Source organism: Lissotriton vulgaris, chromosome 5, assembly GCF_964263255.1.
Source record: "Lissotriton vulgaris chromosome 5, aLisVul1.2, whole genome shotgun sequence".
NCBI lineage: Eukaryota > Metazoa > Chordata > Amphibia > Caudata > Salamandridae > Lissotriton > Lissotriton vulgaris.
The window spans coordinates 785708447-785731344 of NC_141693.1; the positions used below are offsets into that span (position 1 = coordinate 785708447).

General features: G+C 45.6%; 1 protein-coding gene across 2 annotated transcripts in view; it reads right to left on the minus strand.

The window, feature by feature from the left end:
• Nucleotides 1-22898, minus strand: part of PALD1 (phosphatase domain containing paladin 1) — a 1202673-nt gene that overhangs the window by 357976 nt on the left and 821799 nt on the right. For both annotated transcript variants that reach the window (XM_086922256.1, XM_086922257.1), the window contains exon 16: nt 18559-18699. In XM_086922256.1, coding sequence (XP_086778382.1) covers nt 18559-18699 — 141 coding nt within the window. The remainder of the gene's footprint in view (nt 1-18558; nt 18700-22898) is intronic.

The following is a 22898-nucleotide window of genomic DNA, read 5'->3' on the forward strand; positions in this document are numbered from 1 at the left end:
GGCTAAGGAACCATCGGTCTTGAATCCCAGCGGACTATTCTTCATAACCCAGTTCATATTGATGCATGTGCTTCCTTCAATTATTTTTTTACACAACCTCACAGTCCCAATACCAATTTGAACTAAAATTCTTCCCTGTAGTGAAAGAAACCTTCAAAAATGAATGCTAATATACTCTGCACAATAAAAAGCACTGATATTTTTTACTATTTAGTTCAATCACAACTTAGTTCTGTCCTTGGAAAATTAGATCAATCATTATTAATTCTTAATGCATTATACATATAGATGGGAGCCTATGTATTGGGAGCTTATAGCACTTTAAGACAATGATAAACAAAGTAGCTCTCAAGATACATCAACTGACAATTTTCCACACAGCAACTCCTAACTGTGATTTGTGAAGAAGCACTTACAAAAAAAACACCATTGGGTAAGCAAATGGGTGTCGCCTTTTGGACCCATTCCTCTTGCCAATACAATCGGCATCCGTAAAAAAAAAGAAAAAAGTTGAGCGGTCCGACTTCCGTTTTCACTTATATGCTAAACCTGTTGCTTTTGCTAATGTTTGTTAGAAAATGCAGTAACTTTTTTAATTAAAAGAGATGCCTATGAGGGGGGCGTGGCTAGCAGCCGAACATGGCGGCAGCTTAGAGGACTAGCTCCGGAAGAGAAGCGGCCTCTCCTAACATCCGTAGCCTGATCCGTGGCTATTACACGACTCTGAGGGAGTAATCGGAGGCCCTGGAACGGGCAGCGCTGGCGGCAAGAACTCCGACGCGGATCGGACATCGGAAGGCGGAGTTACGATCGACTGTCCCGACGGCCCGGAAGCCGACCAGAAACAGGGGACTTCACTACTCGAGGTAGCCGACCGGAAGTGCCATCAAGCCGGCTGGGCAGGACCGGAAGTGACCGGCGACCAGAAGGTGAGGATTGCGGCGTAACATCACCATACTCCAGGCGACCCTGATTGTGGCGGAGGAGAGCCCCAGCAGGTAGCGGACCACCGGAGGAGGAGCAGCAGAGAAAGCCGCCGCCGATACTTCACACTCGGCGGAAACGCGGCCAGGCGCCGGCGCGGGGGAACATTAAAGCATACCGGAGACAGCGAGGGCGGCGGGAATCTCCGGAGAAATAAAAAGAAAAGAAAAAAAGTTCCTCCCCCCTTCTCCCCGCGACGAGCCTGGCTGGAGAAATTACGATCAGCATTTGGTGAGGCTTGAAAAGCAGATACGAGCCTAGCGACGGTAGGGGCCGAATTCATTGCTGGGCACTGGGTGACTGGCTCGGGCGGGACCACCGCGAGTCTGAGCAGTCAGGGGCACAGGTGACGCACCGGAACGATCGACACGGTCAGGGGGAAAGAACTGCCGTAGCGCCGTGATTCACAGCTGCCCCGCGCAAATAACGGTACACCACAAAATCCACCACAGTGCGCAATCCTCAGAAGGACACCGTAGGAAGGCGCAATCCACAGAAATGCCTGTGCCCTCAGTCACGCGGCCCTACATGGGAGTACTGCTGTATGAAAATATATGAAGGACCAGATACCCACCGTGAGCACGTGCACTGCGGTACCATAAAGAACTGAGGAAACCACGTGTGGAGCCCGCCCCAACCGAACCCCAGCTGTCTGAGCGCAGGAACGCGGGGTTAGAGCTGGAGTAACAGCTGGACGGAGAACACACGTCAATACCCCCTCCCCCTGGACTGTTCCTTGTAAATACTGTTCGGTGCTGCCAACAAATAGTGAAACAGTAGACGCTATGGCGGGTAAAGGCTCCAAAAGTGGCACGACTCAAACTCGCATTGAGCGATACGCCTGCGACAAAAATGCCTCACCCCCAGCGGAAGGAAGATCGAATGCCACGAGGATGGCGCAGGGGTGAGAAAAGCGACATTGGACGATGTAATGAGGGCGCTGACGCAGGTACAGACCACGGTGGGCTCATCTCCACAGAGATAACTCTCATACGAGCGGATCTCCACAAAATGGCTTAAAAAGTGGGATCGCTGGAACTGGTCACAAAGTCCCTGGTGGAGGATGTGTCAGAGCTACAAACATCAATGGAGAAAATCACGGCAGAGAACAAAGCGCTGAAAGAAAAGCTGGACGACCAAGAAGGGCGCTCTTGAAGAAACAACATACGAATCCTCGGAGTTCCGGAATCTGAAGGTACCAGGGCAACTGATCTCTTCGTGGAAGACCTGATTAAATCGAAACTCCAACCTAAGGGTCTGTCGACCTTCTTCTCTGTTGAGAGGGCGCACAGAGTGCCGGGAGGACGGCCAAAGCAGGGGGCCTCTCCGAGACCTATCTTAGCGAGGCTATTTAACTTCCGGGACAGGGATGCCATCCTACAGGCAGCAAGAATATCTCCTCCGGTGAGGATTCAGAACTCCACTCTAGCCTTCTTCCCGGACTAAACAGCGGAGGTGGCTCGTAAGCGGAAGACATTTCTAGAAATTAAAAAAGAATTGAGACGGAGAGAGATTCCATACTCCATGTTGTTGCCAGCCAGACTGCGAGTAGTGGCCGAAAACAAGACTTAGTTTTTTGATAATCCGGAAGTAGCCCGAGACTGGCTGGACGGCTGGAGACCGTCTTCTCAATCCCGCCGTTCTGCCAGGAACACTAGAGACCAACGTACGGATGGACGGGCGGACGTCCAGACGATGGGAACCGAGGCAGAGAGTCGCTCACCAACAAGAGACAGTATTCACGAGGAGGTAGAGGCGGAAGAATAACAGTCCGGTGTGCAAGGACCATTTATTTGTGATGGGAATGCCGGGGGGCTGCCATGGACACTGGGCTGAAGACCTCCAAGGAGAGTATGAGGGGTCGCTGACTCCGGAGTGTTCTTCACCCCCAACGAGCAAGTAACTTTGAGTTTATATGTGGGTTGGGTTAGGCACTCTGCTAAATTGGGGTGGCGGGCAGTTCAAGGTCCGTGTAGCAGGGGGGCAGGGTGGGGGGATACACAGGGGAAAGGGAGAATGTTAAAGTTTGATTGTTTTAATTGTTTGACTCTTAAGGAATGTGCGAGGTACATTACAAGGGTACGAATAGACCCACCACTACAGTCTAACGCTAACCACTATATGGATAGTCATGGGCCGGTGCTACTGATGACGTCCCATATGGAGTTCATCTCCGTCTCTGCAATTAAGCGATGGCACAGGCTGCGCAGACTGTTAGCTTAGAGAGGAATCCCCACTCAGGACCGGTGGCTCCACTACAATTGATGTCCTGGAATGTGAGGGGACTGGGGGACAAGATAAAGAGAGGGTTGGTCCTGCAAAACATTAGAAGGATAAATCATGATTTGGTCCTCTTATAGGAAACACATCTAATAGGTGACACCAGTAAGGCACTAGATAGACGTGGCTACCGCATGATAGTCCACTCAGACTTCACTTCAGGATCCCGGGGGACAGGTATTTTAATGAAGAAGACATCCCGGTTCATACTATAGACCATCAAAACTGATGACCACGGCCGCTTTGCAGCGGCATGTGGTCAATGGGAAGAGACGCCCCTTAACGTAGTATCGGTCTATATTCCACCGGCGTTGCTTGCGGCCGCACTTCCGGACCTGGGTAGATTCCTGTTAGAACTCCCGAAGGGCGATCTGATAGTGGGGGGAGACTTTAACGCTGTGGCTCACAATACACAGGATAGGTATCCGGTCAGAACCCAGACACCCGGCCCATCCCGCTTTAGTGAATTCATGGAGGCATAAGGTCTACAGGACATATGGCGGCGTCTTCACCCCGAAGGCCAACAGTACACCTACTACTCGGCAACCCACAACAGCCTATCCCGTATTGACTACTTCCTCACACTGGGAGAGGGCCGCCTCACAATAAGTGACATGATGATTAGACCCCGGGGTATATCAGACCACTCCCCACTAACGTTGAGCTTGTCCTGTTCTGAAAGTACACGCAAAAGAATATATCCAATTTACCCAGGGTATCTCAGAGTCCCTCACATCCGTAAGGTCCTGAAAACAACGACCAAGTACTACTTTTCAGAAAATGCAGACTCTGTGACATCCCCCACAACCTTATGGGAGGCCTATAAAACAGTGTTAGGGGACAGGCAATAGCAACGATAGCAGGACATAAACGTGCGCAACAACAGGAACTATTAGATTTAGAACTGAAGCTGGAAAAGGCTAACGCGGAACATATGGCGGACCCGACAGAGGAGGCGCTTCATGCGCTTCGCCTCTGTCAACAATTACACGGCGATCACCTTAGACGACGGACAGTTGAGAATATAGAGGCGACAACACACAGAGTCTATGATATAGGGGACAAGGCCAGTAAACTCCTGGCATGGCTAGATAAAAAAAGAGAAGGCAGCAGGAATATACTGCAATTAAGAGACGCGGAGGGGCTGATACATTCACGCCCCTCCGAAATTATAGACATCCTAGCTGATCACTTCAAAGGGGTATATACCCCGGAAGCGGAGGTCACAGCGGAAGCGGCGATAGCAGCACTTACTAATGTGCAGACTGAGACCCTGCCGCAAGAGGCCGTAGACGACCTGGAAACAGACCTGCCGGTGGTAGAAATACGGACGGCGATTAACACGCTTCATACGGGTAAGGCACTGGGCCCCAATGGGATACCGATCGAATGGTTTCAGACTATGACAGATGTACTGTGCAAGCCCTTGCTAGCCATGTTTTTGGAGAGTCGAGAGAGAGGTACTTTGCCCCTGGATCAACGAATGGCGACCATAGTGGCTATCCCGAAACCGGGCAAATCACCCACAGAATGCACTTCGTACCGTCCGATTTCGCTTCTAAATGCAGAAGCAAAAATGTTGGCGAAATTGCTAGCCAATAGACTATTGCCCCACCTCTCACACCTGATTCACCCAGACCAATCGGGCTTCATGCCACATAGGAGCATGGCTTTGAACCTCAGACGCGTGCACGGAGCACTAGCTAGAGCCCACATGCTGACAGACCCGGCGGCCATACTATCATTAGATGCCAGAATGGCGTTCGATATGGTGGAGTGGCATTACCTCTTCGCAGTGCTAGCCCATATGGGCTTTGGCCCCTGGTTCATCTCCTGGATAAGAATATTATACACGGAACCTGTCGCACACGTAGCTGCCAATGGCCACATCTCCCGAGAAATCCCCCTGGCCAGAGGGACACGGCAGGGATGCCCACTCTCTCCCCTACTGTTTGCGTTGGTCATAGAACCATTGGCCACGGTCCTTAGGACGACCCTATTATTAAAAGGAGTACAGTGGGGAGATAATTGGGAAGATAAAGTTTCCCTATATGCCGGTGACATGCTGATCTATCTGTCAGACCCGGAGGCCGGTATTCCGAGGTTATTGGCACTATGCGATAGAAATGGAATAAACTTTGGATATACGATTAACTGGTCGAAATCGGTCATCTACGTATTACAGGGTCCTGCCCCGAACCTACCTACCGACTGTCCATTAACGAGTGCAAGTACGTCGTTTAAATATCTGGGTGTCTACATCACTCGAGACGTGGAGGTATTCTATGCACAAAACTTACTACCGCCGCTCGATCGCTTAAAGGCAGACGTGAGACATTGGAAAGCCCTCCCTCTAACGCTGCTGGGAAGAGCGGCGTTGTTTAAAATGATGGCGCTACCACCTCTCCTGTATATATTAGAAAACACCCCGGATGTGGTACCACCTTCCTACTTTCGTAGGGTGACTGCGGTGGTGACAGGTCTGCTATGGGGAGAGCGCCCAGCCAGGGTGGCGCATGTAAAACTTAATCGAGGATGGTATGACGGGGGAATAGCCCTGCCAAACATACAATTGTATTACTGGGCATCACAACTTAAGGTGATAAATCAGTGGATCCACGCCCCGCAAAACGACCCGGCGTATCTAGCGGACAGAGCACAACTAGGTACACACAGCCTCCTGACCCCACTATATAATCAAGGTCTCACGGCGAAGCTGATTGGCCCGACCAGAAACACTGTGTTGCTCTGGCATAAGGCACAGACACGACTCAATTGGAATGGGGTTATTACTAAACTTACACCATTATGGGACGCCAAGAGGCTCGGCTGCCTGAGATTTAGTAAGGGATTTACCCAATGGGATAATATTGGAATCACAACAGTGGGGGATTTGTGGACCAGCAACGGGATGATCCCTTTCTCACAACTGCAGCAGCAGTATGAGTTGGGCTCCAATGAAACCTACAGATACATACAAATACGGCATGCATTGATGACAGTTATCGAGCCAGGGTCGACAGTCCCCGAATCTTCGCTGCTGGAGGACCGTTTAGTCACTGATTTTATGCAGACAGGCGTCACATCACTCACATACCGGAAGCTGTTGAATAACCTTCCAGACCCCCTGCTTAAACTAAAGCAGAAATGGGAGACCGAACTGGGTGCCATGGATGAGACAGACTGGAACGCTGCGTTGGCATCGCCACGAGAAGCAGGCGTTTCAGCACGATTTAGACTGGTACAATTTAAGATACTACACAGAGTTTACTACACCAGAACCACCCTGCATAAAATACACAGAGCGGAACACCCAAACTGTCTTAGAGGTTGTGGTGAGGAAGGGACACTGATACACACACTTTGGGGCTGCCCGGTTATCACTGCGTACTGGAGACAAGTCATGCGAACCATTTCCCAAACCCTAGAGACGTCACTTGCACCAGACCCCCGGGTATGCTTACTGAACGTATGGGAAAGAAGTGATCGAACGCGTCGGGGGCAGCAGTGGGTGACGATTGGGGTCATGGTGGCCAGCGAGATATAGCGCAGAAGTGGGGGGTGGCAGAGTCACCGACACTAACACAGTGGTGCAGGGCGATGGACAGACTTATGGTGATTGAGCGAGCAGTATATAAAATGAGAGCTAACCCTCGCAAATGGAATAAGATTTGGCAAGCATGGAACAGCTATAGGGGGGATCTGTGCGAACCTTTACCTGAGGATGACATAGATAGCTCAGGGGACGAAGAAGGGATGGAGGACTGATACACCAGAGGACGGTTGAGAGGAATTGGGAAGGGGAATGGGATACGAATACATCTCAGTCCCGCCAGGATATGGGGACAGGAGAGGGTTCCGGAGGGGTGCATGGGACCCGCAACCAGCATGAGGTGCCTAAAGTACACTGCCTTTGATGCCTATAAATATCTAAACTTAATGAGTCTAAAGTTTTGTTATATACAAATAAAAAGTAAGACTAGTCATACTACATACATACTATGCGAAAGCCTTATGTAAACTGTCGACAAACGCTGCCAGACCGGAAGGTTGTCGGCTGAATAGCTGTGTAACACTGAAGGTGAATTTTTGTACGATTACGATGACCCACCGGGTTATATTGAACTAAGATGTATTTTTGGCACTTACAAATAAAGTCTTACAAGCAAAAAAAAAAAAAAGAGATGCCTATGCTTCCACATTATTGCATTTTAATTAGCAATGTGTAATTAGAAACCATAAACAACTACCTTGCCAGAATGTGCATGGATATGGTTTTCCCTAAACTCCTTGTTGCCTACTACATCCATTCACTTATTACAATGCTTTCATGCATCCGCTGTGTCACCACTCTGGCAGTGTTTTCATTTGCACATCTGACATAATGCATTTCTCCAACAGAAAAACTTTGAACTACGATTCCTCACTTTATAAGTATGCGTTTACCTTTTTTCTTCCCTTATTTATTTTGAATGCAGCTCTTCTTCCATTCCGCATGCCTCTTCTATATATAGACTACTCTGCATATCATGCCTATCTGTCTTAATCTCTCTTTTTAACCATATCACTCAAACCTTACATTATCTATTAATTCCAGCAATCATTTGCTTCTCACATAGCCCCCCTCTAATGATCACATCAAAGTCATGAATCTACCAATAAGAAAATACATGGATGGTTTCCTTCAGTGAAAAAGGCTTATCCCAATTACTAGTTGACTAAGCATTTACTTTAGGCTCCAGGGAAATGTGCTACTCATCAAAAAATGCTACAACACCTCACCAGGGGTAGTAAGACCTGTAAAAAAAGTATTTTCAATCTAATTATAGATGGCATCAGCCTCCCTCATTTAAAATAATAGAAACTAATATGACAATAGCAGCTGAAATGTAAGCCTCTATTGCACACCAAACAAGCACACCACAGGAAGAAGCAATACAAGCTTCTCTCAGACAGAAGTGGCACAGGAAACAGCTAATTAGGATCCCAGCACAACTCAGGTAAAGCATGGGAAGCAGCCTTGCAACAATCCCCAATGCAAAAACACACAACATGGGAAGCAGCTGTGAAGTCTCACTCAAACCAAACCGGTGAAACATGGGTAGCAGTTGGCCAAGGCTTCGATTGCTATCAGGGTTATCCATATCAGGTGTCTTCCTTCAGCCCATCCAGGCTTTTTAGCTAATATTCCACGTAGTGACAAGGAGAGCAAGTCCTCGCTCTTGACCTCAATTGGGACGCTGCGCCATAGGCATCAACCGAGAACAACTCTTCGACCTCCTCGTCACCACCACCGGAAGCTTCATCTCATGGTCACAGATCACCTTCTTGTTCATCTTTGCACACAATGAACACAACTTCAAGTTGTTGCCGGAACCCACACACCACTAGTAGACATTGTGTGGATCCGTTTGTCATACACAGTGTAAACCCTGATAGTTTAAGTGATATCTTGCACACCAAAAGTTACAATTTTCTAGGAGAATTTAGAAAACTGTTGAATGACAGTTGAAACTCCAGCTCTGCATCAGTTGGCGTAGAAAGAAAGAAATGAACTAAAACCAGCATAAGCAGCTGACACAAATATACTGATCCAGAGTAGCACAACAGCACATAATGGCCCCTGCTGAAGCTGGAGGATGTTGCTATCAAAAAGTTTCTGAAGCCAGTCAAAAGGTGAGGAATCTGCAATTAGAAGTATCTATAAGAAACTGGAAACTCTAGTATTGAAACTGAAAGGGCAGTTCACAGCTAACACGTTGGAAACTGGCAATTTTACAGAAAGAGGATAAATGCAAAATTAGTTATAAAGGGTAATTTCAAATACAGTTAATGTTCGGTTACTGAGTTTATATAAGACATTTTCACTCCCAGAATAACTCTGTAGAGTCCACAAACTGTGTACCAGAATCATAAACTAAGTACCCAGCATTTTTCAGCTTTAACTGATTGTTTGTTACCCAAATGAAGAAGGATCTTGGTCCCAAACCTTCCTTAACTATGGTGCAAATGAGTAATTGCTTTGGCAAGATTCTGCAGAAAGTGGTGTAAAATAGAGTCTTAATAGAGCTATGAAAGCCTAATGGCTGATAATTGCCTGTTCTGTAATGATGTGAATGCAATCGAGTTGGCCTTAGGAAACAATATGAAAGTTCTCAGAACCAGTCAATTATATCTACTCTCAACATCCTCAACACTCCCAAGGCTGTGAGGCAACCGCAATCTGTATCCTCTCTTGCCAAAAATAAAAGTCACTGCAATGCCATTCTGTTTCCATTTACAAAATGGATTAAACTGAGAGTACTAAGATCATGTGTTTCTGCAAGATGGACCTGAAGGTAAAGTTTTTTTCCAAGAACTTTAAGGTGGACTACGAAGCTCCAGCCACAATTATGTTAAGTTATTAAATATTTTATCATGTTTAAGAGCAATGTGATCATTCTAATCCTTTCAAATGCTACACATGAGTCAAATACCAAAATAAATTACTTTTGTGTGTACTCGTTGTGGTCTATCACTCTGTTATTGTGATAAAGTTGAATCCATGAATATCCTACCTATAAATCTGTGTTGTAAATTGAATGTGTAGCTAAAAAGTAAAACTGGAAAAAGAGAGCGTTTTCCCTGATGAACCCAGAAAGGACTGGGAAATAGTGTGACAAAAAAGAAGATTCCTTTCTGTGGTTTTTAAATAAAGTTTTTTTTCTTTTCAATGCGACTTGAAGCGCTAGACACCTATCTAGAAAACTCTTCTATCCTCAATTACACATATACCAAGTGAACCATACCATAAATTGTATCAAAAACCATATTTATTAAAAAAGAAAAAGTTTCTTGTATCAAATAATTTTGACATAAACAGTTTCTTGCACATAAAATTACATACACATTTCATAAAGGATTATACACAAAATTCAATGTATCAACATGTAGAAATCAATTAAAAAGCCAGTATTGTCGACGCATTTCGGTGCTTAGATGGTTGGAACACCTTCCTCAGGACTATGATTAAAAACTTCTTCAATCTAAAAAGGTATATGGAACATTCATTAGTATACAGTATATGAGGATTTTTTAAGTCTTTTTACAAAAAGAGTTTCTTCTAGGATCACACAGGATCAAACCTACAAGTCATCATTATGTCCTACATTTATGGCGTTTTTCAATTTGCAGTACCAGTCTTGATCCTGGAGTGGAGTAGCCTTTTATAATGTTATATGCCTCAGCTTTGTTGTCAAAGGATCTATGTATAAAGTAATAATATTTTCAATTTATAGTCCCTCTCCCAATATAATGCATTAACTATACATTGTAACTATTAAAATATTTGGCTTACTTTTTGATAGTTCATGGAGTCTTGCAATTTAGGAAACACACTTCAAGGCGCTTTGCTTAAACCAGATAATGTCGGTTTTTTGTCATCCTTATCATTCCTTAGTGCCTTTAGGAAATGCAGGGGTCGTCACTTCCTGGTTAGCTTTAGGGCGAACCTTTCACCTGAGTCAAGGGAATTTCGAGTATTTAAAATATGCTTAATTGTAGTTAATTATAAGCATACAGGGAGATTTTCAATTTCTTTTTTAGTTATACACAGAAAGATGTTAAGGGCATTTTATTGTTATTATTTTTAAAGCAGCCAGAGTGCTATGGTATACTGTTTGATCTCGCATTTATTGCTACGAGTATAGATTAGATCAAAACAGGGGGGACTGACAGAGTGCAGGCAGATGTAAAGCGATACTCATTTGAGATCGTATTTTTAACTCGCTGAAACTTGAGTTTATAGCCATTCACTCGGGCAGAGCCACAAACCCACACGATACCCCTGGGTATCGTGTTCGTATGCGCCTCTTACCTTATTCTGCCTTAGCAAGAACCGTCCGCCTGGTCTCCCCGGTCTCCAAAGTCGGTGTGAAGGCTACGGGGTGGCGGTTCTATTTGTATCGGTGGCAATTATTTTTTAATAAGATAATTGCCTACACCTAGATCGTATTGATGCTAGGCTGCGCAAAAAGGAGCGCCATTTTGGTAGTTTTTCATACCACGCTAGTTGATGTTTTGTACCCACAAGAGAACGGACTCCGTTTTTGTAATACTTTTATGTCGAGTTTAGAATATATAAATAAATACTTATTCGTTCGAAAAGCCATATTTCAGGAAATCATGAGAGTAGTGTAATAACTCGATGATTTAAGGTAATAACGAGTTTCGGGTGATACTGATCCACTACCTCTACTCGTGTTTTAATTTTGGTTATAGGGGTTATATATTCTCCATGGAGTACTGTTCCCTTATTTGTGGCTAGCTTATATAGTTCGAGGTATTAGAATCTGGGTGGTGTCGGCTCGATCATACAAGTATATTTTGTATATTGCTTGCAGAAAAACGGCCGCCATTTTAGTACTTTTAGTGAATGGTATACAAAATATACTTGTATGATCGAGCCGACACCACCCAGATTCTAATACCTCGAACTATATAAGCTAGCCACGAATAAGGGAACAGTACTCCATGGAGATTATATAACCCCTATAACCAAAATTAAAACATGAGTAGAGGTAGTGGATCGGTATCACCCGAAACTCGTTATTACCTTAAATCATCGAGTTATTACACTACTCTCATGATTTCCTGAAATATGGCTTTTCGAACGAATAAGTATTTATTTATATATTCTAAACTCGACATAAAAGTATTACAAAAACGGAGTCCGTTCTCTTGTGTGTACAAAACATCAACTAGCGTGTTATGAAAAACTACCAAAATGGCGCTCCTTTTTGCGCAGCCTAGCATCAATACGATCTAGGTGTAGGCAATTATCTTATTAAAAAATAATTGCCACCAATACAAATTAAACCGACACCCCGTAGCCTTCACACCGACTTTGGAGACCGGGGAGACCAGGCGGACGGTTCTTGCTAAGGCAGAATAAGGTAAGAGGCGCATACGAACACGATACCCAGGGGGTTACAGTGTGGGTTTGTGGCTCTGCCCGAGTGAGTGGCTATAAACTCAAGTTTCAGCGAGTTAAAAATACGATCTCAAATGAGTATCGCTTTACATCTGCCTGCACTCTGTCAGTCCCCCCTGTTTTGATCTAATCTATACTCGTAGAAATAAATGCGAGCTCTAACAGTATACCATAGCACTCTGGCTGCTTTAAAAATAATAACAATAAAATGCCCTTAACATCTTTCTGTGTATAACTAAAAAAGAAATTGAAAATCTCCCTGTATGCTTATAATTAACTACAATTAAGCATATTTTAAATACTCGAAATTCCCTTGATTGTTTACTCAGGTGAAAGGTTCGCCCTAAAGCTAACCAGGAAGTGACGACCCCTGCATTTCCTAAAGGCACTAAGGAATGATAAGGATGACAAAAAAACGACATTATCTGGTTTAAGCAAAGCGCCTTGAAGTGTGTTTCCTAAATTGCAAGACTCCATGAACTATCACAAATTAAGCCAAATATTTTGATAGTTACAATGTATAGTTAATGCATTATATTGGGAGAGGGACTATAAATTGAAAATATTATTACTTTATATATAGATCCTTTGACGACAAAGCTGAGGCATATAACATTATAAAAGGCTACTCCACTCCAGGATCAAGACTAGTACTGCAAATTGAAAAACGCCATAAATGTAAGACATAATGATGACTTGTAGGTTTGATCCTGTATGATCCTAGAAAAAACTCTTTTTGTAAAAAGACTTAAAAAATCCTCATATACTGTATACTAATGAATGTTCCATATACCTTTTTAGATTGAAGAAGTTTTTAATCATAGTCCTGAGGAAGGTGTTCCAACCATCTAAGCACCGAAACGCGTCGACAATACTGGCTTTTTAATTGATTTCTACATGTTGATACATTGAATTTTTGTGTATAATCCTTTATGAAATGTGTATGTAATTTTATGTGCAAGAAACTGTTTATGTCAAAATTATTTGATACAAGAAACTTTTTCTTTTTTAATAAATATGGTTTTTGATACAATTTATGGTATGGTTCACTTGGTATATGTGTAATTGAGGATAGAAGAGTTTTCTAGATAGGTGTCTAGCGCTTCAAGTCACATTGAAAAGAAAAAAAACTTTATTTAAAAACCACAGAAAGGAATCTTCTTTTTTGTCACGCTAAAAAGTAAAACGCATTTCAGCATTTATTTTGCTTTTTAAAGTGAGCACGGGATGGAGAGCAAAAGCAAAGGGGGGGCAAAGCAGCACAAGGGAAAGAGAGGCGTAACAGCTGTGAAAGCAATACTGAGGAGGTTGAATGGAGCAAACGCGGAAGCAACACAGGACAGGAAGGACAGGAAAACAACAAAGAGCGCGCAGGGTGGGGTATGTAATAGGGTGAAGCATTAAGGCAAGATCAACACGAAGGGATGCAGGCGATAGAGAGGAACAAGGGTACATGAGAGAGACTGCCTGAAAGCACACACTCTCAAGGAGTGCTCAACATAAAAGAGTAAAGCAGTGCTTAAAAAACAAGCAATGGAAGCAGAGATGCCTGCCACCCAAAGCAAAGGTAGAGAGGCAATGTTCCATGGGAGGTACAAACAGAAGTTTAACAAGCTGTAGCATGAATAAGGAGGAGGCAAATGAGAGTGACAGGGAAATCCAACCAATGGTAAGCACTGGATGGGCTCCAACCCCCTCTATATTCATGATAAGCCATAATATGCCTCGCAACAGACACCGCAAGCTTGGTCTAGTAGGCAGACTTAAAAATGCTATTTCCACTTTTTTTAAAACACTGGCATTCAAGTTGTGTTTGATTGATGCTGCCCAAGGGGCAATTTCTCTTTCTATTGTTGATTCTTACCCCAGCCCATCTGCTTGTGGGTTCACCCTATCTTAATATTAATAGGTGATGAAGAGTATTAACCCTGGTGAGTCGAAATTGAAAATTCACTTTTTTTTTTTAAAAAACAAATTTTATTGACAGATTGCACACATAGCGCAGCACCCCACACTCTGGAATCAACTGCCAGTCAGGTACACAACATCAAGGAATTGGCAATCCATACATCGTTTTAAGTCCAAAGGTTGCATCAAACGTAACAATAGCACACACCCCCAACCCTCCATCCCCCCTGCCACCAAACGCCCCCCACCCGGATCCCCCCCATCCCGGTCGCACAACATCATCTCACAGTTTCTACAAACTAATCTTCGTTCTGGTAATGCATACACACCCTCCATTTTGGCCCTGTTATAACACCTCCAGGGCTTCCTCCCGTTAAACCGGAGGCTCCAGCCACAGGCCCTGATAATCTGCCCAGTGCTTCCATATCTTGTAATGTTTTCGTGGGCATCCTCGGGCCACGAAGATGGGCTGTTCCAGCCCCGTACAAAAGTCAGGCCCCTTCTTCCACACCAGGACCGATTGGAGCCCGGGGAATCGTTCCACGCTTTGGCTATGTCTCTTTTGGCCAGGGTTAGGCCCAGCAACAGTAAATGCCTCCAATACATGTTACCCCCCTACCCGTTCCAATACATGCATCAGACCTAATTGCAGTGTGCGAGGGAGTTCCCACCCTAGGACCTCAGACATACAGTCCCACACCCCATTCCAGAACCTAGCCAGCGAGCTACAACTCCACACCGTGTGGATCAATGTCCCCACCTCCCTACCACACTGGAGACAGTCTGGGGACGCAATGAGGCCGGCCCGCCACAGTCTCTCCCTTGTAAAGTAGACCCTATGCAAGTATTTTAATTGGATGAGCCGCAAGCGCATCGCTATGGCCGCACCTCTAGGGGCCGCCAGAGCCTCCCACCAATCCTCCTCCTCCAGTGGCCCCCACATCCCTCTCCCAGGACTCCCAGAGCTTCATCAGTGTAGTGGAGCAAAGTGTGACTAGCGTTTAATAAATGCAAGATATCTTTTTGTCCCCTAGGTCTCCCATAAAGACCTTGGCCTCTAACGGACTAAATTCTGGGAGGGAATCAAGGCCTTCCAGGCTTGGGGTGATGGCATGGCAGAATTGCAGATATTTAAAGAATTGGGATTGGGGCATATCATACTCGTCACGTAGATTTTGGAAGGATTTAAGTGTCGTTCCTAACATTACATTTCCTAGGGTCGAGATTCCAAGATCATCCCAGCCCCTGAAGCCCTGGAGGGACGCCAGAGCAGGTAGACGTCCATTATGCCATAACGGGGTCTCCTCGGTCAACGTACCCCAACATCCCATGCAACGTAGTGCCTGCCTCCAGATCTGAAACACCACCTGGGTGGCCGGCGGCAACCTCTTCCGCAGCTGTGCTGCGTATAAGACCGTATGCCTGTGTGGGAGCCCATAAGGTGGCGTTCCAGGGCGTACGCTGGGTTCCCACTATCCCCATACCACCATTCATTCAGGACCAGAAGATGGGAGGCCTGGTAGTATGATATCGGAGGTCGCCAACCCACCACAGTAGGTTGATAGAAAACAGGTGCGCAGCGCTACCCGCACCGCTCCTCCAGCCCAAAGAAACTGCACCAACGCCGAATCAACTTGCTGGGAAAATTCACATTTTGACAATGTCTGGACTTGGGAGAGACTGTGTAATGTCTGTCATCGCTATACATCAGTGTGACTCTTAAGCACTAAACCATTATTTTCAATGGAATCCTTACAGAAATTCCTGAAAGTATTTGTTTTGCTAACCTAATTTCTTTAATTAAATAGACAGATAATGTCTAACATAAGTCAAGTGAAGGAGGAATAACCATTTAGTGATTGGTTGCTTCTTCATTCAATCATAATATGTAAAACACCTTTGATTTCTTCAAATGAATGAGTTATATACACCAAGAAAGATATAATTTTATTGTACCGATTTGTAAGCGTTACAATTTTAAATTTTGTCGCATAGCATTGTTTTTTCTCAAATCCTTGCAGAATTCTTTTGTGTGTTTCTCGCTAGCATCGTTTTTATGGGCATGCTTGAAAAAGAGGAAGCAGATCGGCTCATAAGATGATTTAGGACTGGTTTTCAAACTCTTATTGTATTTGTATATGTATATAGATGAAATGGATTTTAACCAAATTGGATGTTAACGGATTTTTAAGTATCAGGACATATGCTATCTTTATTTATATCTGTTCATAAACTGTGACTGTAAATACTTTTATCATCTTATGTGTAAGATCAAATAAAGGATTTGAATGAATGAGAGAGAGTTATATACACACCTTTTGAGGAATGCTTGCTTAGTCATTGAACCGTAGTTACACCACAATTTTGTTCTACAGATCTTTTTGATAATTTTGTTTCTGTTAAATGCACCTGTGTGGGACTTGAGGGTGGGATTTGCAGTCATGGTCTTCCTGATGGGTTCTGCTGAGTAGGTCCTCAAAGTTGTTGTCCACTCACAAAAAAGTTTTTTGCTTAGAGTTGTATGTTGTGGAAGATCGCCCAATGACAAATCCCATGTGTTAATTGTTAAGAGCTGGAGAAAATGCATGAAATCCTGTTTTTGTAGGTAATAGAGGGAAGTCAAGCTGTCTGTCTTGAAGAGTCCTACTTTCCCCTGAATTACCTGAAAGGAGGCTTTCAGGGCTTAGTGTATGGCTAGAAATTCCAGGTGTCTAATGTTGTGGCCCTGATGCTGAGATGGTCATGACATTGAGCATGACCTCCAGCCTTCGAGAGAGCAGTCCATGCTGATGGTCACTTGTAGAATTGGGTATGTGAAACGCCTGCCATGCAATAAGTTGATGTTGTTCCACCAATGCAGAGAGCCGCAAGTGCAGGCACCATCTGCCAGTGACCATTGCCCCACGAGGCACTCTTGTAGTGGCAAAATAAGGAACCTGATGAGGGGTGCAATGGAGATGCATGAGGCCATCATCCCTATAAGGCAAATCAATGATTGTCCTGCAAAAGAGGCAGCCGCAGCGGAAATGCCAACAGTTGTTGTTGGCTGAAGTAGGCCTTCCCACACAGAGATTCCAGTAACGCTGGATATGTTGAAGTTAGAGATGGGACTTAGTCGCACTTATTGTAAATCACAAACTGTGGAGCAGGTAAATATCTGCTCAAGTGAGGATTAGGCATTTATGCCAACAGTTGCTCTTGGTCAACCAATCATCAAGGTAGGTGAAAAAATGAGTGCTCCACCTTGCATGTGGGCGGCCAGCACTACTAGGAACTTCAAAAACGCCCTTGGAGCTGTAATGACCCCGAAAGTAAGTACCTTGAATTGGTAGTATTGTCCACTAATTACAAAACAAAGTACCTGCAGGGTGAATAGGTAGGTGAAAGTAGGTGTCCATGAGGTTGTGTGCCGTCATGTAATCGCCTTGTCCTATAGGGTAGTAACATGAAGATGTTCCAACAGGATGTATTTGTTGAGAGGTTTGAGATCTAAGATACGCCTGAGAGAGCAATCATTTTTTGTGGATGAGAAAGTACAGAGATTATGACTTGTTCCAGCTGTGTGGAGGCACTTTCTCTATTGCACCTTTCTTGAGAAGCTCTTGTTTCTCTTCCTCAAGCACATGAAGATGGCATCTGCTGAAGATGTGTTTGTGGGGTAGGATGTTGGGAGGAGTTAGGAGAAGGTCTAGGCACAGGCTGTGGTAAACCACCACTAAAACACAGTGTTCTGATATGATTTCCTCCTTGTGAGATTGGAAGTCTTGTATTCTTCCTCAAAAAGTGTTGTGTAATCGTGGGGGAGGAACGTGGTGGAGCCATTGCTGAAAGGTGAATACAGCTTTACTAGCGCCACATCGTCCCTTGCCTCAGCTGGCATTGCGCACTGGTCTTCGGTCCTCCAAAGTTGTCCAGAAACTAATCACGGAGGAGAACAGTAAAGACGCAGAGTGGCTTTCCGGATGCTTTGGTGTCGAAATCTTATATAGGCTTGAAAAAATGTGTTGAAAATTCACCAAACTCACGATCCTACTGGGAATGTCCGAACCCACAGCAGGAAAAAAAAACACATGGAGTTGGTACCTGTGCGCATTGTCCACTAAGGAAGCTGTCACAGCACATCTTGTGACTCTAAAGACTTCTTTGAAAAAAGACAACTTTCAAATGTCTGAGCCCAACATCAGATGGCAGGTGTATGCACAGTATGTGTATCTTCAGCCACACATGCTACAAACATATTATTTTATGATGACCAACAGATATAGTATACCTACCAAAACCAGTAGGTTTCCTAAGGATAACAAACTATGATAATCTCCATAGTTCTAGGTGAACACAATACAGCAGAACATAAGTAGTTTGTGAGCTATAATTATAGATCAACATTAAATATTATTTAATCATAGTATACATACATTAAAGTGCCAGAGTATGAGAAGAGCGATGACCATGGCAGTTGTGGTCCTCCCCCGTCCGCCATGGCAGTTGAATACGAAGGCTGCTCGGGAGTCTTCAGCCAGAACAGACGTCATTGCCTCGAGAAGCATATCAAAATCCTGAAAGTGGAAAAACATTTAATTTCATGATAAAAATATATTTTCGTGCAACCTTTATGATTCAGTAAATATTTTATTTTTAAAGAGACTAAGGGCCAGATGTAGGTGGCCAAATAGCGAGTGCTAACGCTGAAACTCGTAGAATTTCAGCAATTGCGATTCCTTATTTTGCTCTTGCATTTAAGGAATCGCAAATTGCGATTCCTTAAATGCAATGTAAATAGTACAAAAGAAAGTGCCCTTTAGCCTTAAGGAATCGCTAATTACCACCAACTTCAAGTTGGTGGTAATTAGCGATTTCCTTTAAAAAAGCACGTTTTTGCCTTATTTAAAGTGCCATGTGGCACACATTCATGCCCTTAGGGCATGTATTTGCGTCACATGTGCACACATGCACATTTCAGGGGTGCAACAGGGTCATTTTGACACCCTGGCACCCTTGAAATAGCTCCCGCGATTTGCGATTCTTTAAAGGCGAATCGCAAATAGTGAATACCTTCCCATTCGTTCCTATGGGCCTCCAAGCCCATAGGAATGAAAGGGTAGGCATTCCTTATTAGCAAATCTCAATTTGTGATTCGTTATTAAGGAATATTAAGGAATCGCTAATATTTTAGCGTTTCCTACCTACATTAAATTTTGCTAGTCCTTAATAGCGAATCAGTATAATTCGCTATTAAGGATTCGCAAATTTGATTTTACCTACATCTGGCCCTTAATTCTCAATTTGCAACTCCAAATTAGATCTGACTTATTCTCTACACTTAAAAAACAATCCCTCAAAACTCAGCACAGAACATAATGAGTTTCTTCTAAATGGCAAACTAATGATGTCAATTGTTTAATAATTTGCAACTCCAACTTAGATCTGACTTATTCTCTACACTTAAAAAACAATCCCTCAAAACTCAGCACAGAACATAATGAGTTTCTTCTAAATGGCAAACTAATGATGTCAATTGTTTAATAAGATATTATTCATTTGGATAATTCTGAAGCTATTGACCATTATGTTTTTGATATGTTATGTTATGTTATGTTATAATGGCTTTTGTAGAGCGCGCGGCTACTCAAAAGGAGTGTCCCGGCGCTTTTAAAAGGAGGGCTGCAGACTGCTAACATAACACATTAAAAGAGAAAGTATCACAGATATGCCAAACAGAACAAGAAAAAAAGCCTACTGGGTGAACAACCAGGTTTTGAGGCCTTTTCTAAAAACTAATAAGCTGGTAGCTCCCTGGAGTGTAAGAGGCAGAGAGTTCCACAGCTGTGGCGCCAGTAGTCCAAAGGAGCGACCTCCCAGGCGCGCTCTCTTCACTCGTGGGACAGTCGCTAAAAACAGGGATTCTGACCTCAGAGAGCGAGCCGGCCGGTAGAAGGCAAGTCTCTTTTGGAGGTACTTCGCTCCCGTCGCATGGAGGGCCTTGTATGTCAAGGTCAAAGCCTTGAAGGCAATCCGTTTGCGGATTGGGAGCCAATGCAGGGTCTGCAGTAAGCCCGCAGCACTGGCACGTCTGTTCAGGCCAAAGATCGCTCTCGCCGCCGCATTCTGCACAACTTGGAGCCGCTGTAGCAGGTACTCTGGCAGGCCCAGGTACAAAACGTTTGAATAATCTAGCCTAGAGCCTATCAGGGCCTGCACAGTCAGCTTCCTGTGCTCCTCCGACAAAAGGGGAAGAAACCTCCGCAGCATCCTAAGGAAGCCGAAGCAGGTGCCCGACAACCCCAGGATCTAGGACTTCATAGTCAAGCCCTTGTCCATCTTAACCCCCAGGTTCTTAGCCACTTGGGATGAACAAGTGGGGGGGAACATACCAGTCGGCCACCATGCCTGCCAGTCTGGCTCCATGTCACACCCAAAGAAGAGTACCTCAGACTTATCGGAATTGCACTTGAGGCTGTTCAGTTGGAACCATTGGAACACGGCCCCAAGGCAATCCCGGATACTCTCCCCATCAAAGTCTCCTCCTCTCTTGCACGAGAAGAAGAGCTGGGTGTCGTCTGCATAGGATACGATCCGGGCCCCAAACGACTCCGCCAATGCCGCCAAAGGGGTCATGAAGATATTAAAGAGGGTCGGGCTCAAAATAGAGCCCTGGGGGACCCCAACTCCCAGAGGCGGCATCACGGCGGAATCTGGCGAGGCCCAGACCGTTTGCCGGCGGCCAGCTAGAAAGGACGAAAACCAGCTGAGCACCGTCCCCCGTAGTCCAATCTCACTGAGTCTGGTGAGCAGGCCATCATGGGGGACGGTGTTGAAGGCCGCCGACAAATCCAGCATCACCAACATGGCTTTTCCCCCAGCATCCAGCACCCCTTTGATGGTTTCTGAGACCTCAAGGAGCGCAGTCTCCGTGCTGAGATTTGGGCGAAAGCCCGACTGGATGGCATGCAGAATCTCATTCGTCTCTAGAAAATTGGACAGCACCGTCTGCACGTGCTTTTCTACAATTTTCGTGAGAGCTGGTAGCAGGGAGATAGGCCGGTAGTTGACTGGGGCCTTTGGATCCAGACCAGGCTTCTTAAGCAGCGGGATGACCATTGCCTGCTTCCAAGCCTGCGGAACCACTCCCTGGCTCAGCAAGAGATTCAGTAGCGGGTTAGCCAGTGGATTAATCACCTCGGCCAATTTCGCCAGATTTTTCGCAGGGCACGGGTCCAAGGGCGAGCCTGATTTCAAATTGCCCATAAGTGCTAAAGAGGCGGGCGCAGATATAGGTGGAAACACGCCCAGCGTCACGCCTGGCGAGGCCGGGGGCGGTCGGTTGGCCTCAGAATTGATCAGCCCCGCGGGTACAGCCTGTGGAAAAGAATCCTGTATGAGTTGGATCTTGCTAGTAAAAAAACTAGCCAGATCGGAGGCCCAGGAATCAGAGGACCTCTCCTCAGAGATGTTAGACCGTGGAGATATAAATTCTCTAACTATAGAGAAAATCTCCTTACAGGAGTTGGAGGCCGCTTCTATCCTCCCTGCCAGGTATGCTTTCTTGCCCAGGCGAATGTCCCGGTGATAGTCCTTGACAGCACTCTTATACGTCAGCTTGGCCTCCGGGTCATATTTTATCCGCCAAGCTCTTTCGGCCACCTTGCACTGCTGCCGCTTAGCCGACAGTGCAGCGGTGAACCAGGGGGCGGAAACTCGTTTTGGAGTAAGACGGGGGGCCAGTTCCGGGGCAAGATCGTTGAGCCTGTCTGAAAGCCACGCCTGCAAGGACTCCAGATCCCTCGACAGGTCGCCCGTGAGGGGGCAGGGATGATCCAGGGTAGCCTGAGCTAACATCTCAGGGGTCACTCGATGGTAAGCCCTATGGGTTCGGCCATGCTGCTGTGGGGCGGCAACAGCCGATTTAGCTGTGCCTTTGATTGAAAATTTAGCGAGCAAATGGTCTGACCAAAGTACCGGGATAATCTCTAGCGCCTCAAGAGGGGAAGTCGAGAAAACCTGGTCGAGAGTGTGCCCCTTGTCATGCGTCGGCCCCTGCAAATAGGGGAGCAGTCCCAGCGGTGCCATGGCATCTAAGATTTTAATAGTGGCCGCGTCAGATGGATCATCCATCCAAAAGTTAAAATCCCCGGCTACGATGCAATGTTCCGCTTTCAGGGCCAGTCCCAATAAGACGGAGTCAAGGTCTTCAAAGAACGTACCGGGTGGACCGGGCGGTCTATAAACCAATAATCCCTTGACTGATTGCTGCGGAGCCAAGGCGATAGAAAAAGCAAGGGACTCCGAGCCGCGAATGTCGTCCACTGGCAAGATAGTACAAGCCGTGCCTTTCTTCACCACCAGTGCCACTCCCCCGCCCCTTCCCTTCGCTCTGTCCTTCCTGAAGATGTTATAGTCCGGCGGGATTGCCATGGCCACGTCTGGATTCGAAAGTTCTCCCCACCACGTCTCGGTAAGCATGAGACACAGTGGTTTAGCCGTGTCGAGAAGCTCAAAGATGTCTTAGAGCATGTCTGCACGCCGATCTGGTGTTTAGTAGCATGCAGCGAAATCCCACACTGGCGGTGTTAATGCCAGAGGAACATGGCAAAGCTCGGGAGGGGCGCCAGCCGCAACCGGGGCAGATGGACTTACCATGGTGACGGCCCGGAAAGACAATGCAGCAGCCACTGACAGCAGTGGAGAGAGCGCAAAGCTCCCCAGAAGTATACCGCTGCACGGGTGATCCTGAACGACACATGCTAGATATCCGAAC